General features: G+C 39.1%; 1 protein-coding gene across 3 annotated transcripts in view; it reads left to right on the top strand.

Moving 5' to 3' along the window:
• MYO6 (myosin VI) overlaps positions 1–16588 on the top strand; it is a 159735-nt gene that overhangs the window by 48687 nt on the left and 94460 nt on the right. For all 3 annotated transcript variants that reach the window (XM_017506839.1, XM_037730814.1, XM_037730815.1), the window contains exons 2-3: positions 8790–8953; positions 14185–14254. In XM_017506839.1, coding sequence (XP_017362328.1) covers positions 8837–8953; positions 14185–14254 — 187 coding nt within the window. In that variant the 5' untranslated portion in view covers positions 8790–8836. The remainder of the gene's footprint in view (positions 1–8789; positions 8954–14184; positions 14255–16588) is intronic.

Raw genomic sequence — 16588 nt, 5'->3', positions numbered from 1 at the left:
AAGCTAAAATTAGCTGGGCTTGGTGGCAGGTGCCTATAGTCCCAGCTACTCAGGATGCTGAGGCAGTGAGGCAGAATTACTTGAACCTTGGAGGCGGAGGTTTCAGTGAGCCCAGATCGCCCCACTGCCCTCCAGCTTGGGTGACAGAGTGAGACTCTGTCTCAAAAACAACAACAACAAAAAACAAACAAAAAAACAAACGATCTATAGATATTGAGGTTCTTGTTATGTAGAGAAGCTTCGTAGGTAGCAGGCTACAGAGAGAATAGATGGTAAATGTCTCTTTTCAGACCATGAAAGGTGTCAGACTTAGTTAATCTCGCCTAGATTCTGGAAATGCCTGGCTCATTAATTACTATGAAATTCTCTACAGATGCAAATTTCCCCCACAAAAGACAGCTTCCCAGGGTCATTTCAAAGTATGTCAAAGAAATATATTTTGGGGTAAAATATTTTGATTTCCTTCAGGGTTTGCTATCTGGCATGTGATGCTGTACCAAAGTCAGGTTGAAATGTGTCTTATTGCTGTGAATAATCTGTTTTGTCAGTCTTACGATCTCTATCTTAGTATTAATATTGGTCAGTTGTGCTTAAATTCCACAAGGGAGGGGAAATAATGCGGTGTGTCTGACCTCCCTTCCTGTCTTGGCTGGGAATTCAGTTTTTGAAGTTCCTCTGGGTTTCCCCCACTGTGTCCATGAGGTGTCCCCATTCAGTTGGTTAAGTGTTTAGGATTTTATTTTTGGCTTATGACATGAAAGGTGGGGGATTGGAACTGGATCAGATCTTAAGAGTTGGGGGGTCTTTCTAAACTGACTTAGGATTCTTGCTAAAACTAGGCTGTGCAGGCCTAGCAGAGATAGAACAGAATTAAGGCCAAGATTGAGGCCTAGTTGAGGAGAGGCCTCAGAGGAGCCTAATTAAAGTTTGTTGGTCAACGAGAAAGTTTTGGCTAGGTGCAGTGGCTTATTCCTGTAGTCCTGGCTACTCAGAAGGCTGAGGTGGGAGGTTGCCTGGGCCCAGGAGTTCGAGGCTGCAGTGAGCTATGACTGTGCCATTGCACTCTGGCCTGGGTGAAAAAGTGAGACCCTATCTCCTAAGCAGTTTTTGTTTGTTTGTTTGTTTGCATACTCATAATTGTTTCTTGTGTTTCTAATTCCAGAGTCTTCTCCAGAGAATAACATCTAGGCTTCCCTTGGTGGAGATTGCGGGGGGACAGTTTGTCCATCAGCACGGAGTGTGTGTAGTTGGTGTTAGGAAATCTCTTTCTCAAACGACGTTCACCTGGTTTTCCTTATTTTAGATTTCTTTTCACCCTTGTTCTGGAATGTTGTACTAAATTTGTTGTATGTTTGAGGATTCTGTAGTGTAATTTGGGTTCGTTTTCATGTTTTCCAATTCATGCCTTGGAATTCAGCTCTCTTGTGGTTGCTGTTGGTTGCCTCTCAACCATTTGCTTTCCAAATTAGAAAATGCTTCTGTTGTCTCCTTTTTGCTTCTCTCCATCCTCGTGGGCTGATGTATTTTTAAAGAACTCCTGTACTGTAGATTTAGGGCTTTGATGAAGGAGCAACATTAGATGTGTGCCTTTAAATTTGTTACCTTTACTGGGAAGTCATAGTAAACAGTTCAAAATAGGAAAGTAGTTTGAGTAGTTTAATTTGCCATTCTTTTTTGGACTTTGAGGTTTTGCTTTGCTGTGATTTTTCTTTCCTTTTTTCACTGTCACAAATTTTACACACAGTGGTTTCAGATAATTTTTTCTAAATGATCCCTTATGTCTATTCTGAAATTTCTCTTTGTATTTAAAATCACCACAACTATTGTCTTAAAACTGATGGGTGGCTTCAAACAAGGGATATGGGGGGAAGGAAAGAGAAAAGGTGGGGGGGCATGACTATTATCTATTGGGTGTCAGTAGAACAATGATCTCAGTTTTATGTCACTTAATCCTAACAGCAATTCTGAAAGGTAACTGATATCCCACCATATGGATAAGGACAAAGATAAAAATCAAAGAGGTTAAATAACTTGCCTAAGAGCTTGTCAGAAAGTGGTGGAGCTGAGTTTCAATTCTAGGTTTGCTTTTTTTTTTCTCGTCAGAGACAGATCTTACTCTGTTTCCTAGGCTGGAGTGCAGTGGCACAACAATACCTTATTGCAACTTCGAACTCCTGGATTCAAGTGATCCTCCTGTCTCAGCCTCCTGAGTAGCTAGGACTACAGGGCTTTGCCGTCATTCCTGGCTAGTTTGATTTTTGTAGAGGCGGAGTCTTGCTGTGTTGTTCAGGCTGGTCTTGAACTCCTGGAATCAAGTGATCCTCCCACTTTGGCTTCTCAAAATGCTTTTTTTTTTAAATCCAAATTTTTCTGTGTGTGTTGATACATAGTAGGTGTACATAGTATGGGGTACATGAGATATTTTGATACAGACATATAGTTTGCCATAATTACAGTAGGGTAAATGAAGTATCAAACAGCTCAAGCATTTATTCTTTCTTTGTGCCACAAACAATTTACACTATTTTACACTATTTTAGTTATTTTTAAATGACAATAAGTTACTATTGACTGTAGTCACCCTGTTGTGCTATCAAATACTAGATCTTATTCATTCTAACTATACTTTTATACCCATGAACCATCCCTATTCATCTTCCCAGCCTCAGTTATCATTCTACTCTCTATCTTCATGAGTTCAGTTGTTTCAGGTTTTGTTTTTTTTTTTAAAAAAAGCTCCTGCAGATATGTGAGAGCATGTGAGGTTTCCTTTCTCTGCCTGGCTTGTTTCATTTATCATAATGACCTCCAGTTCCATCCATGTTGCTGTAAATGACAGGATTTTTTTCATGGCTGCATAATACTCCATTGTATATATGTACCATGTTTCTTTATCCATTCTTCTGTTCATGGACACTTGGGTTGCTTCCAGATCTTGGCTATTGAGAATAGTGCTGCAATAAAAATGGGAGTGCAGATATCTCTTCAATATACTGATTCTTTTCTCTTGAATATACAACTAGCAGTGGGATTGCTGGATCATATGGTCATTATATTTTTAGGTTTTTGAAGAACTTCCAAACTGTTCTCCGTAGTGGTTGTGTTAAATACTTTTACAATTACAGTTTTAGAATATTCTGTTTACTTACTATTACCAGTGAGTTCTGTACCTTCAGATGATTTCCTACTGTCCTTTTCTTTTGGATTGAAGAACTTTCTTTGACATTTCTTGTAGGACAGGTCTGGTGTTGATGAAATCCCTCAGTCTTTGTGAAAATATTTATTTTTCTCTTATGTTTGAAGGATATTTTGCCTGGATATACTATTCTAGGATAAAAGTTTTTCCCTCAGCACTTTAAATATGTCATGCTACTCTCTCCTTGCCTGTAAGGTTTTCACTAAGAAGTCTTTTGCCAAATATATTAGAGCTCCTTTATATGTTACTTGTTTTCTTTTCTCTTGCTGCTTTTAGGATCTTTTCTTTATTCTTGACTATTGGGAGTTTGCTTTAAATGTCCCTAGGTAGTTTTATTCAGGTTAAATCTGTGTGGTGCTCTAGGACTTTTTTATGCTTGGATATTAATATCTTAGACTTGGGACATTCTCTGTTATTATCCTTTGAATAAATTCTCTACCTTGATTTCTTTTCTCTACCTCTTCTTTGAGGCTAATAACTCTTAGATTTGACGTTTTGAGACTATTTTCTAGATCTTGTAGGCTTGCTTCATTCTTTTTTATTCTTTTTTCTTTTGTCTCTTATGACTGTATATTTTCAAATAGGCTCTCTTCAAGCTCACTAATTCTTCTACCTTATCAATTATGCTACGAGACTTTGATGCATTCTTCCGTATGTCAGTTATATCCAGAATTTCTGCTTGATTCTTTTTATTTCAGTCTCTTTGTTATATTTATCTGATAGGATTTAGAATTTCTTCTTTGTGTTGTCTTGAATTTCGTTGAGTTTTCTCAGAACAGCTGTTTTAAATTCTCTATCTGTAAAGTCACATATCCCTGTCTCTCTGGGATTGGTCACTGCTGCCTAACTTAGTTCCTTTGGTGAGGTCATGTTTTTCTGGATGGTCTTGATTGTGGACATTTATCAGTCTCTGGGCATGGAAGAGTTAGGTATTGTAGTCTTAGCAGCCTGGGTTTGTTTTTATCCATCCTTCTTGGGAAGGCTTTCCATGTATTTGAAGGAATTTGGGTGTTGTGCTCTAAGTGTTTGGTCACTGCAGCCATAACTGCTTTAGAGGGCACTCCAAGCCCAGCAATGCTATGGTTCTTGCAGATTTGTAGGAGTATCACCTTTGTATCACCTTCAGTAAAATCTGGGAGAATTCCCTGGGTTATCAGGCAGAAACTCCTTTTTTCTTTCTTTACTTTCCTCCAAACAGGTGGAGTCTCTCTCTCTCTCTCTTTCTTGTCTCTCTCCCTCCCCCCCTCCCTCCCTCCCCCTCCCCCCTTTACACCTCTCTCCGCCCCTGTGTGTCTCTCCTCTCTCCCTCCCTCCCCTGAGCTGCCTGGAGCTGGGGGAGGGGTGACAAAAGCACCTCTGTGGCCACCACTACTGTGACTCTGCTGGGTCAGACCTGTAGCCAGGACAGCACTGGGTCTTGTACAAGGCGCATGGTAGCCACTGCCTGGTGACCACCTGTGTTCACTCAAGGACGAAGGGCTCTACAGTCAGCAGGTTGCAAATCTAGGGAGGCTTATGTCCTTCCCTTCAGGGGAGCGAATTCTCCCTGGTCCCAGACAGGTCCAGAGATGCCATTTGGGAGCCAGGGCCTGGAGTCAGGAACGTTAGAAATCTACCTGCTGCTGTATTCTGAGCTCAGCTGGCACCCAAGCCACAGACAAAGTTCTTTTCATTCTTTCTCCTCTTTCCTCAAGCGAAGAGTGTGGCCACCACCATCCCAGGCCCATGGTAAGTACTGCCTGGCTCCTGCCGATGTTCACTTAAGGCTCAAGAGCTCTTCAGTCAGTTTGTGGTGGATGCTGTCAGCCCTGAATCTCTCCTTTTAGAACAGTGGGCTCCCCTCTGGCCCAGGGCATATCCAGAAATGCCATCCAAGAGTCAAAGCCTGGGATCAGGGATCCCAGGAGCCTGCTTGGTTCTCTGACCCACCCTGGCCGAGCTGGTACCCATGCTGCAAGACAAAGTCCCTCTTACTCTTCCCTTCCCTTTCCTCAGTCAGAGGCAATCTCTCCCCATGGCCACCACCGCTGGGAATGTGCTGGGTCACACCTGAAGCCAGCATAGCTCTCAGTCTCACCCGTCACCCATGGTGAGTATTTCCTGACTACCAGTGCTGACTATTCAGGCCCCAAGGGCTCTTTAGTCACCAGGTGATGAATTCTGCTGGGACTGTGTTCTTCCCTTCAAATCAGAGACTTATCTTCGCTTAGGGTGTGTTTAGAAATGCCCGGCAGCTAGAGCCTGGAATGGGGGCCTCAGGACTTGCCCTGTACTCTGTTCTACTATGACTTGCGAGACAACGTCCTCTTTACCTTTCCCTCTTCTCTCAAGCAGAGGGAAAGAGTCTCTAACCCAGCGGTGAGCTGCACTGCCTGGGGTTGGGGGAGAGATGGCGCAGACACTCCCTTGGCCGCCCAGCTGGTGTCTCACTAGGTCCCCAAGCCCATTGACTCGAGCCTATCATAGCACCAGGACTTGCCCAGAAAATGGCATCCTATATAAACATGCCAGTAGTTAGCAGCCTCTTAGGTTTATTTGGGACTCCACAGCAACTTAGGCTGCTGTGGGGCTTGCTGAGATGAACTATTTCCCTCTGGCTAGGACTTCTCTAAATGCTCTGTTTGTGAGCTCTCCCTCCTACAAAACTGTAGATTCTCTCCCCAGACCACATTGCTGCTTCCAGGGAATGGGGAGAGAGAGCATGGTGCTGAGAGTTGAAGACTGTCTTTGCTACCCTCTCTAGTGCCTCTTTCTTTGATGTGATGTTAAAACCAGGCACTGTGATTGCTTACCTGACTTAGTTCTTATGAAGATGCTTTTTGTGTGTGTGGATGTTTGTTCAGTATGGTGTTCCTGAAGGGGAAATGATTGCTGAAGCCTTCTATTAAGCCATCTTGCTCTGTCTTCTTTCCCTAAAGTGTTGATTACAAGGGTGAGCCACTGTGCCTGGCTGAGCCTAGGATTTGAAGATACTTCAGGCTGACAGTGGCTCATGCCAATAATCCCAGCACTTTGTGTAGTTGAGGCAGGTTGATTGCCTAAGCCCAGGAGTTCAAGACTTGCCTGGGCAACACAGTGAAACCCTGTATATACAAAAAATAAAAATTATCTCAGCGTGGTTGCATGCACCTATAGTCCCAGCTACTTGGGAGGCTGAGATAGGAGAATGTCTTGAGCATGGGAGGTCAAGGTTGCAGTGGGCCATGATTGCATCACCGTACTACTGTACTATAGCCTGGGTGATAAAATGAGACCCAGTCTCAAAAAAAAAAAAAAAAAAAAAAGATTTCAACTTTTCTAAGTCTGCCACCTGTTTTTACTCTTTCCAAACTGTGTGAATAATTCATTCACTTACCAGTGAATATTGAGTTGCTTACTGTGTGCTGGGCCTTAGAGACACAGAGAGGAATAGTGCAAGTCCTGATGAAACAGAAATGAAATGATTAGATTTACCTTTTGGTAGGATTACTAGTGATATGTGTGGAGCGGCATGAGTAGAAGCAGGCAGCTGAGTTAACTACAGAAGTCCTGGTAAAAGATGATATTCACCTGAACTAGGACAGCAGAGGAGATACAGAGAAGGAGGTGAATTTGTGATGCCTACTGGAGGTAAAGCTGACAACATTAAGGAAGTGATATGAATTGGAAGGAGCTAAGGGGATTGGGGTTGATTCCAGGTTTAATTTGAATGAGTGTTGTTAGTGCCTTTACTGATATAAGGAAAAGCAAGCTGGAGTGGTAGACCACAGCAATAATAACATCATAATTATGTTACACCTATTAGATATGTTCATGAAGAGGTGTCCAGTAGACAAGTAAAATCTGGGAACTCAATGGAGGTTTGGGCTAGAGCAACAACTTTGAGCATCACTCTCATATAAATGGCATTTAAAGCCATGGGACTAGATATGATTAGGGAAAGAGTACAGATGTATGTGTGGTAATATAAGTCTGAGGTAGTGGTATTGGTTCACTTCTGTGGAGACTCTTCGTCTAATTTGTCAACTTGGAATTACAGATAAACCTGATAACATTTCCTGAATAGGGAAAGCAACTCACTTTGTAGCCACTGCATAGACGACATTAAAAGCAATAAGCAAGTTGTAAACATGCCAACAGTTAGCAGCTTTTTGACCGAACTGTGTGCCAAATGTCCTTGACCTTTATGAAACAACACCTGAGAGCATCCACTTGAAGATCCCAGGTTTGAGAATGCCACACAAAAAGAGGATTATGGCACATGAGTCAACTTTTCTTTTTAAATATAGATAAGTAGTGAAAAAGTATAAGTTCCTGTGAAGATGCTGAGACTACAACATCTGGGATCATTCCCTAGCTGCTTTACTGTTACACATCAGTCTCATAATGTTTTAAAACATTAAACAAAATATTTTGCATGTCATGGATTGTTTTGGCTATCTTGATAGATAGAATTATAAATGTTAAATCTCAGAATGCTAAGTATGAAAGAAACTATACAGGAATAATTGAAAAATTAGGTTAGAATCACAATAGGCAAAAACTGGAAACAGTTCAAATATCTATCAACAGGGCAATAGGTGAACAATTGTGGTATAGTCATTCAGTGGACTAGTACACACAACAAGGCTAAATATGTTGAAAGCAAAAACATTGTGTTGAATGAAAGAAGCCAGATATGCAAAGAATATATACTCTATGATCTCACTTATATGAAGTTCAAGAATAGGAGAAACAGTAGGGATGCTGATGGGGATGGTTATTGACCACAAGGAGTCATGAGATAACTGTTGTTTTATTTTGGAAACAGGGTCTCGTTCTGTCACCCGGGCTGGATTGCAGTGATCCAGTTGTAGCTTACTGTAGCCTCAAGCTGTCCTCCTGCCTCCGCCTTCCAAAGTGTTGGCATTCCAGGTGTGAGCCACCACTCATGACCTTGATTGGAGTGTTTCATAAATGGCTATATCCATTTGTCCATATTCATCAACTTGTGTACTTAGATTTGTACATTTCACTGTATGTCAGTTTTACCTCAGAGAAAAATAGGAAAAAAACAAAAGTAGCATGCTGACTAGTTCTGTGGGGCTGAGCTTAGGGAGCACATCGCTGCATTCTCAGAGAGCGAGGGAAAGTTTCCCAGAGATAATAATCTCTCTTTTTATCCTTTTCATTCCACAGTTGATTTATTTATTTCAACTCTTAGCTATCTCCACACAATAATATCTATTCCTGTGACTGTTTAATTTATTGTGCAAATGCAGAATACTTTAGGTAGCAAAAAGGAGTGCTGTTATAAATTACACTCAACAGGTAAAAGCTATGATTGTTTGTTTCTGTTCTAGTCAGAGGATTGCACTCGACTGCAGTCATACCTGAAGGGAGGCAGTAGTAGAGCAGGTGTACCTGAGGGTGGAACAATCTCTTCTTGGCCTCATCTAAAAGTAGATAAAGGGGCAGGGGGTCAGCAAGATGCAAGGGAGGAGGTGGGGATGTTGTGTAGCAGGGGTAGATAGGTATGGTAGTTGCAATTTACATTTGAACTTTTGAAAAAGATACGTTATTTTATGTACATTTTGAAAATGATCATGTTGCTGTACTTGTTCCTTTGAAACAGGTGACAGTGGATAGTGGAAACAGGAGGTAGTGGATCCTCCTTCAAAAATGGAGGATGGAAAGCCTGTTTGGGCGCCACACCCTACAGATGGATTTCAGATGGGCAACATTGTGGATATTGGCCCCGACAGCTTAACAATTGAACCCTTGAATCAGAAAGGCAAGGTGAGTTTCTAAGAAAGATGTCGAAATATGATTTATTTCAAATATAGATGGTTTTTATTTTTTTATTATTATTATTTTTTTACATAAAATATATGTCTGTCTTCTTAATGAAGCAGATATTTGGGAAAGTGTATTTCTGGTAAGTGAGTGTGTTTTCTCCTGACTTATTTGATTAAATCAGAAGTATGTGCCCTAGGGAAAAAATGGTATGCTGTGATAAAATCAGACGGAAATTTAGTGAGCCTTTCATTGTTTGTTTTTTCACATCTGTTTGATCGTCCAGTTCCTAGTGAGCCTTTCATTCTTAAGAACTAGCTATATGATAAAATATAAACAAAAATGACATTTTTATTCCTTGTGCCACATTACTAAAGTTATTCGTGTATCTGTGATTGATCTGTCACAAAGTAAAAATATGAAAAATGAACGGGGTTATCAGATTTTACTTTTTTTGCCTTAGCTTCTATTATAGTCTTTTTTTTTTTAAAAAAAGCTTTTTGTTCACTTGAACTTACGGCTCTCTATCATTTTTGTGATAATTTTTAAAACACGAAAGTATGCTTTAATTCTGTACACATGGTATTTATTTCTTTTTATGTTTAGACATATGCTAGGCAGTATTACAAAATGAAAGTCTCAGGGAAAAGTGACTAGGGGTTGTGACTCGTTTACAGAGAAGGCATCATTGTACATACCTCTTTCAGTCTTCATGGAGACTGGTATAGTCTGCTTTTGTGGAACTTCATTCCATTCTCAGAGAGTGAGGGAAAGTTTCTCAGAGGAAATAATTTCTTTTTATCCGTTTGGTTTCAGAATTGATTTTTCAACTCTCAGCTCTCTTCACACAATAATATCTATTCCTGTGATGTTCACAATTTTTAGTTTAACGAATATGCCTGTGAAACAGTTCTTCTGACTAAATTAAATTTGTAGATGTCATTTCTGTTTACTTTAGACTGAAAATGTTCATGAATAATTTATATTCTACGATACATGGTTAACTAATGCCATATAACTACCATCCTTCTGGGAACCTTAGAAAAACAAGGTGGATCTCTCATGAGGTCTCTTCACAGAGAAAACTATTCTGTTACTGTAAACAACTCAGGAACTGAAATGCATAATGTATAATGTGCCATGTTAGAGGAGGCCAATTAAAGATACCCTCAGGACAAGAAAGACAAAGTGTTTTTGGTTTTTCCTCTTATTAACAGATACCTATTTGTACTTACAATTCAGTACATACTTAAAAAAGATAAGCTTGATTACATATTTGAAGGCTTTTGATTTTTGTTTAATATATTTTATAAGCACAGTAAATCAAAAGACCAAAACGAAATTGAGAGTATATTTCCTAGGTTTATGTATGTAGGTGTTACGTATATTTTGTTGTATCCATAGGTGAAAAAACAGTTCAGTTCAATTATAGAAGAAACGCAATTTCTATTTCATATTTTAAAATGCTTTAAACTCTGCCTTATTAATATTAATCAGGTACATGTGTAGATCCAATAAAAACAGTTTACATTAGGGAGGGATATAAATTTCATGGACCTGTAGTTAATTTTGTGAACTAAAATGTAAGTTTTTTCCACAAAAAATTTTTTGAGGATTAACAAGTTCTCAGAGATGACTTTTAATCTTAATTTCCCCCCCTACTTTCTGACAGGGTCTTAATAAAAACATACTGCCGTAATAACCAGACAGTTAACAAGATCCTTAAGAGAAGCAATCTTTTGCTTAAATAATTCATGGCCTAGAGATCATCAGCCTCGAAATATTATTAAGGAATTAATTACACAACATGGTGGGCTGGTCGTGCACATGTTCGTGCAGTGTGTACACAGTTGAAGTACAGTGGAAGTGTAGATGAGGGAGAGAGGAGTATGTCTTGATGATAGCAATGGCTTTTCAAGGTTTTTGTTTGTGACCCATAGTAAGAAACAGATTTCACATTGCATTAGGTGTGTTTATTATGTGTGTGGGTGAATCTATCAGACATAAATTTTACACTTCAGCAACTGTGTGTAGTGCTTGTGTGTGTTTACTTACGAATGAAACAGTTGGTCAAAAAAAACATCCTTAACACACGCTATGCATTCTGATATTTTCTAATGTGTTTTATTCTTTTAAAAATGCTGTTTTAGGCCAGGTGCAGTGCTCACACCTATAATCCTGGAACTTGGCGAGTCTGAGGAGGGAGGGTTGCTTAAGCTCAGGAATTCAAAACTAGCCTGGGCAACATAGTGAGACCTCGTCTCTACAAAAAATTTAAAAAATTAGCTGGGCATGGTGGTGTATGCCTGTCTTAGCTACTTGGGTGGCTGAAGTGGGAGTATCACTTAAGCCAGCAGGTCAAGGCTGGAGTGAGCCATGATTGTGCCACTGCACTCTAGCCTGGGTGAGAGTGAGATCCTGTCTCAAAAAAAAAAAAAAAAGAAAGAAAGCTATTTTAATCTACTAAATTGGTTTCATATTCTGTATTTGCAGCAGTGGCAAGAAGCCACTCTGAAGCCTCATAGGCTGATGCCCTAAATTTATGGCATGGAAGGGTCTGCATTTTCTTTTCCCTGTCTGCTTTGCCAGCCTTACGTTTTGTCAACCAAGTTTCCCCTTCATACTCTTACATTATATTTATTATTGTATGCCTGTTTCTCCTTCTTCCACAAGTAGTAAGACATGCCACAGGTGATGTTAGATGCTATGTGCTTTCTGTCATTGCTCACAGTGTTCTTGCCTGGAGTGCCACTCTCCCTCTCCATGCCTTTTTTTTTTTGAGAAGGAGTTTTGTTCTTGTTGCCCAGGCTGGAGTGCAGAGGTATGATCTTGGCTCACCGCAACCTCGTGCAGTGGTGCGATCTTGGCTCACCGCAACCTCTACCCCCTGGGTTCAAGCGATTCTCCTGCTTCAGCATCCTGAGAAGCTGGGATTACAGGCGCCTGCCACCACATCCAGCTAATTTTTTGTATTTTTAGTAGAGACGGGGGTTCATCATATTGGACAGGCTGGTCTCAAACTCCTGACCTCGGGTGATCCACCCGCTTTGGCCTCCCAAAGTGCAGGGGTTACAGCCGTGAGCCACTGCACCTGGCCAATCTCCATACCATTTTGCTTAGAAAATAACTTACTTTTCCTTTAAGACTCTGATTGAGGTCACCTTGTTTATGAAGTTTTTCTACAGACACCCAGTCGTACCTCCTCCCATTCAGTAGAATTGACTGTTGAGAAATTTTTCCTTTGAGGAGGGGTATAAATTCTTAGCTCTCCTTTAATCTTCATTGGAAATAATTTTTTACTCTGTCTCCCCCTCCCTGCTAGACTGTATTATCTTCTCAAGTGCAGGAGCTATTTTATTCTGTCATTGGAGCTTTATGCTCTGTATTTGATTTGTGGTAGATATTTAATGCTGAGTGATCAATATATGCTTTGTTACGTGATCTTCTTTTGATAACAGTAAAAAGCCTTCTCCCTCTAAGAGAAAACAATTAATGAAACATTTTCTCTTTAAGGATGGAGGAAGATGGGGCTAGTGGTAATTTAAGGAATAAAGAAGGAGCGAGAGAAAACGTCTTTGAGTACTCCTTACTGGCCTTCTAGCCTGCTCTTAATTTTCTCATTCCAGCAACTCTTTGTCATTGACTCCCCTCATCCCACTCTCCTCTCTTCTAACTTCCTGGTAGCTTTTTAATTTGACATGGCTCCTGCCAGGCTAGAGCTAAACCCTGAAGTCTGGGGAGCCTGTAACCCTCTTGCCATGGCTGTGAAAGTTGGGCACATAGACTTTTGACATTAGCAGTTATTACTGAATGCATTTTCCTATAGAATCATTATTATAAATTGTGGATTGTTTTATATGACCCTTAATATACGTAATACACATTATGGGTTAGTTTTGCTTTTGTGTCCTGTCCTACAAACCTTTCCACATTTATAACATTAAGAACATGTGTACATGTGTACTGGGTTCCAAATAATTAACTTCCAGAGTTTTTTAGTGTAACAATTTTCAACATTGGCTATGACTTGGAATCGAGGTAATCCCAGCAGCCTGGATTTTATTCTTTATAGTTGGCTTTACACACACACACACACACACACACACACACCCTATAAATATTATTTTAAAATAATTGAACCATTTTTTCTTTCAATTTTCTTTGATATAATTAGAAACTTTAACCGCAGAGTAATTGTAATTGCTTGAGAAGTACTGTATAAATTTATAAATAACTGTGAGAATGGCATGGATTAAAATTTAATTTGGATGTAATTTGAGATCATTTGTTCTCTCTTACGAGATGTTATCTTAATTCTGCAGTGTCTACTATAGCATTTAAGTGATAAAATAAATATAAGTTTATGCATGCATACTTGTAATTTTATAGATGAAATATTTTGGAATACTTTTTATATTTCTGACAGATTTTCGTGTAGGAGTTTGTGTCAAATACATTGGTACAGGAGTTTGTGTCAAATGTATTTTACTCAAACAATAGCTATTAATATAACCCTTTGGCTATATCAGATTGAATGTTACTTTTTACTTTTTTTTTTTTTTTTTTTGAGATGGAGTTTTACTTTTGTTGTCCAGGCTGGAGTGTAATGGCATATTCTTGGCTCTCTGCAACTTCTGCCTACCGGACTCAAGTGATTCTCCTGCCTCAGCCTCCTGAGTAGCTGGGATTACAGATGCCCACCATCATGCCCGGCTAATTTTTGTATTTTTAGTAGAGGCAGAGTTTCACCAAGTTGGCCAGGCTAGTCTCAAACTCCTGACCTCAGGTGATCCACCCGCCTCAGCTTCTCAAAGTGCTGGCATTACAGACGTGAGCCACTGCACCCAGCCACTTTTTCCTTTTTTAAAACACTAAAATTGTTGTATGTTTACACATTAACATTTTATTTTAAAAAATTTTTCAATAGCATATGTTTGTAAATTTAATATTAATATACCTATTTTTTTGTCTTTCTCTAGGTGTTACAGCCTAGGATACTTACTTACTGATTGTTTTTGTTGATTTCATGTCCATAGTAATGGTAGATACTATTTTTGAGTAAAGTTGTTATTCTGTTTTGGGGTTAATGACTTGTTAAATAGTAGGATCTGTATTATATTTTAATAAAGAGGATATTGTTGCCACTGTTACAGTGTATGTAACCAATTAAGCCCTTGTATTGTTCTTACTATTTATAAGCCTTGAGTTCAGTGAGTATTTGTTTTGTTTGTTAGACATTTTTGGCTCTCATAAACCAAGTGTTTCCTGCAGAAGAGGACAGTAAAAAAGATGTGGAAGATAACTGTGAGTACCAAATTAAAAATGAATTCTCAGCACAGAAAAGGAAACTTCTTTTAAAAAAATAAATTAGTGGTTATATTACTGATACAGTATACTGGTTCAGAAAAAAATCTAGTCTTTTGACTCGAATGTTCATGTGAATGAAGGAACTCGAGTCTTACATTTATTATTGTCTCACATTTGCATTTTGGTGAAAGCGTCTCAAATATTCTTTTGGTGTTATTTGAGTTGTATAAATGTGGGGAATGGTAATAATTTACTGTGAGGCTTGAACCAAAGATCTTTTGTTAACAGTTTTGAAAGTTATTGAATCGTATCTAGAGTCAGGTGGTTTTTATAGTAGTATATGTGATTTAATCATTTGGAAGTGGAGTCAGTAGGAGTCATGTAACATCACTGTTTGAAGCAAATAAGCATATAAAAAATTCTATATAATTACTAATTGAAAAATTAATTTCAGAATGATATTAAAACACAGTATTAATTTGATTTTAACATTTTAACATGTTTGATGAAAAAAGCCTTTCTCTGTGGAACAGGCCACTGTTTATCCTTACATTTTTAAGATTAAGCAGTAATCATTTCATATTGGAGGCAGCAGTGTTAACAGTTATGTACACTTGTCATGGATTTCATTAAAGGTGTCTGACGCTAACAACTCCCCATTTAAGAAAAAAAGATAGGCCAGGTGCAGTGGCTCAGGCGTGTAATCCCAGCGCTTTGGGAGGTGGATCACCCGAGGTCAGGAGTTTGAGACCAGCCTGACCAACATGGAGAAACCCCATCTGTACAAAAAATACAAAATTAGCCAGGCGTGGTGGCGCATGCCTGTAATCCCAGTTACTTGGGAGGCTGAGGCAGGAGAATCGCTTAAACGCAGGAGGCGGAGGTTTTGATGAGCCAAAATTGTGTCATTGCACTCCAGCCTGGGGAACAAGAGGGAAACTCCATCTCAAAAAAAAAAAAAAGAAAAAGGAAAAAGAGGTAGTGTTAACAATTATGTACAGTTGTCATGAATTTCATTAAAGGTATCAAACTAAAAACTCTTCATTTGAGAAAAAAGAGAAAGGAATAGATTTGTTATTACTGATTTTCTCTGGAATTCATATTTGAATAAGCCTGTAAAAGCCCCATATGTAGAATGGGGGCAGTATAGTGTGGTGGGAATAGTGGGAGAGCCATGAATTGTAACTGTAGAGTCAGGCAAGCGTACATTCTGATTCTGTCTATGTGAGGAGGAGGCTGTGTGCTCATGGGCAGTTTATCTCTCTTTGAAATTCTCATCTGTAGAATGGAAGTAATGTGTGTTGTATGATTAGAGATGATATACTTAATGTGCTTGGCACAGTGTCTGATGATGCTTAGCAAATGGTAGCGGTTTTTATTAGGTGCAAGAGGTTGAGGAAAAAAATGTAGAATTTCCTTCCTTTCCAAAATTGCTGGAGAGTTTGATTAGATAATAAATTTTTGAATAGCAATCAGAATAAAATAATAGGGAATGGAGCTATTCCATATCTAAAATAGAAAATTCTTCTCTGTTGAAACTTATTAAGGTATGGAGAAATAGGAATCAATCCTTTTCATATATTAAATTGTGTGTCGCTAAATGTAACAAATGGTTTTGAATTGTTTTTAATCCAGTTCTTTAAATGTGCTCTTTCCATTTACTTTATCTTGCTCTACTTGTCTAACTTTTAAATTTTCGCAGCCTCAGTATGTGCTGTCTCTTGCAGGTGTTTTCCTTGGTGATGCCAGATGGCAGCAATGTCAATGTGTAGATGTTAACTATTCTCATAAGATAGTAGCCCACCCCTACTGAAGTCCCTTTTCTGAAATCACATTAACACAGCTTTGATTGTTGAGTTTAGAACGTAGGGTTTCCAGCTGAAGTGGTTCTATCACTTAGTACTTTCATCTGAAGCATGCCACCATACCACTGTCCTCTGCCAAATGACACACTGTAACAACACAAAAGTATAGTGGTAGCTTAGTGTTATTATGCACTTGCACACACACACACACACACACACGCACACACAGGGTCTCAAATGCATATTTCTAAAAATCTTTTTTTCTTCCTTATATTATAGTAGTAATGTGATGATTAAATGATGCCTGTAGAGAGTGTTCTGAAGTATGCGATAAAGGTTGTGTTGAACCAGAGGAATGTGAAGTCTTTTTTTTTTTTTTTTTAAATGAAGAAGGTGGGGTTGATAATGAGCTTATTTCATTCCCACCTCTCTATGTGTTGTCTTTTGATAGTGTCCTAACAATGTAGCAACATTTATTACCTACTTTTAGGTCTAAGTCTCCCTCCTTCCTTCCTTCCTTCCTTGT

This window comes from Cebus imitator, unplaced genomic scaffold, assembly GCF_001604975.1.
Source record: "Cebus imitator isolate Cc_AM_T3 unplaced genomic scaffold, Cebus_imitator-1.0 Scaffold363, whole genome shotgun sequence".
NCBI lineage: Eukaryota > Metazoa > Chordata > Mammalia > Primates > Cebidae > Cebus > Cebus imitator.
Note: the sequence above shows the minus strand (reverse complement) of the source record. Positions and strands in the feature narration are given on the sequence as shown.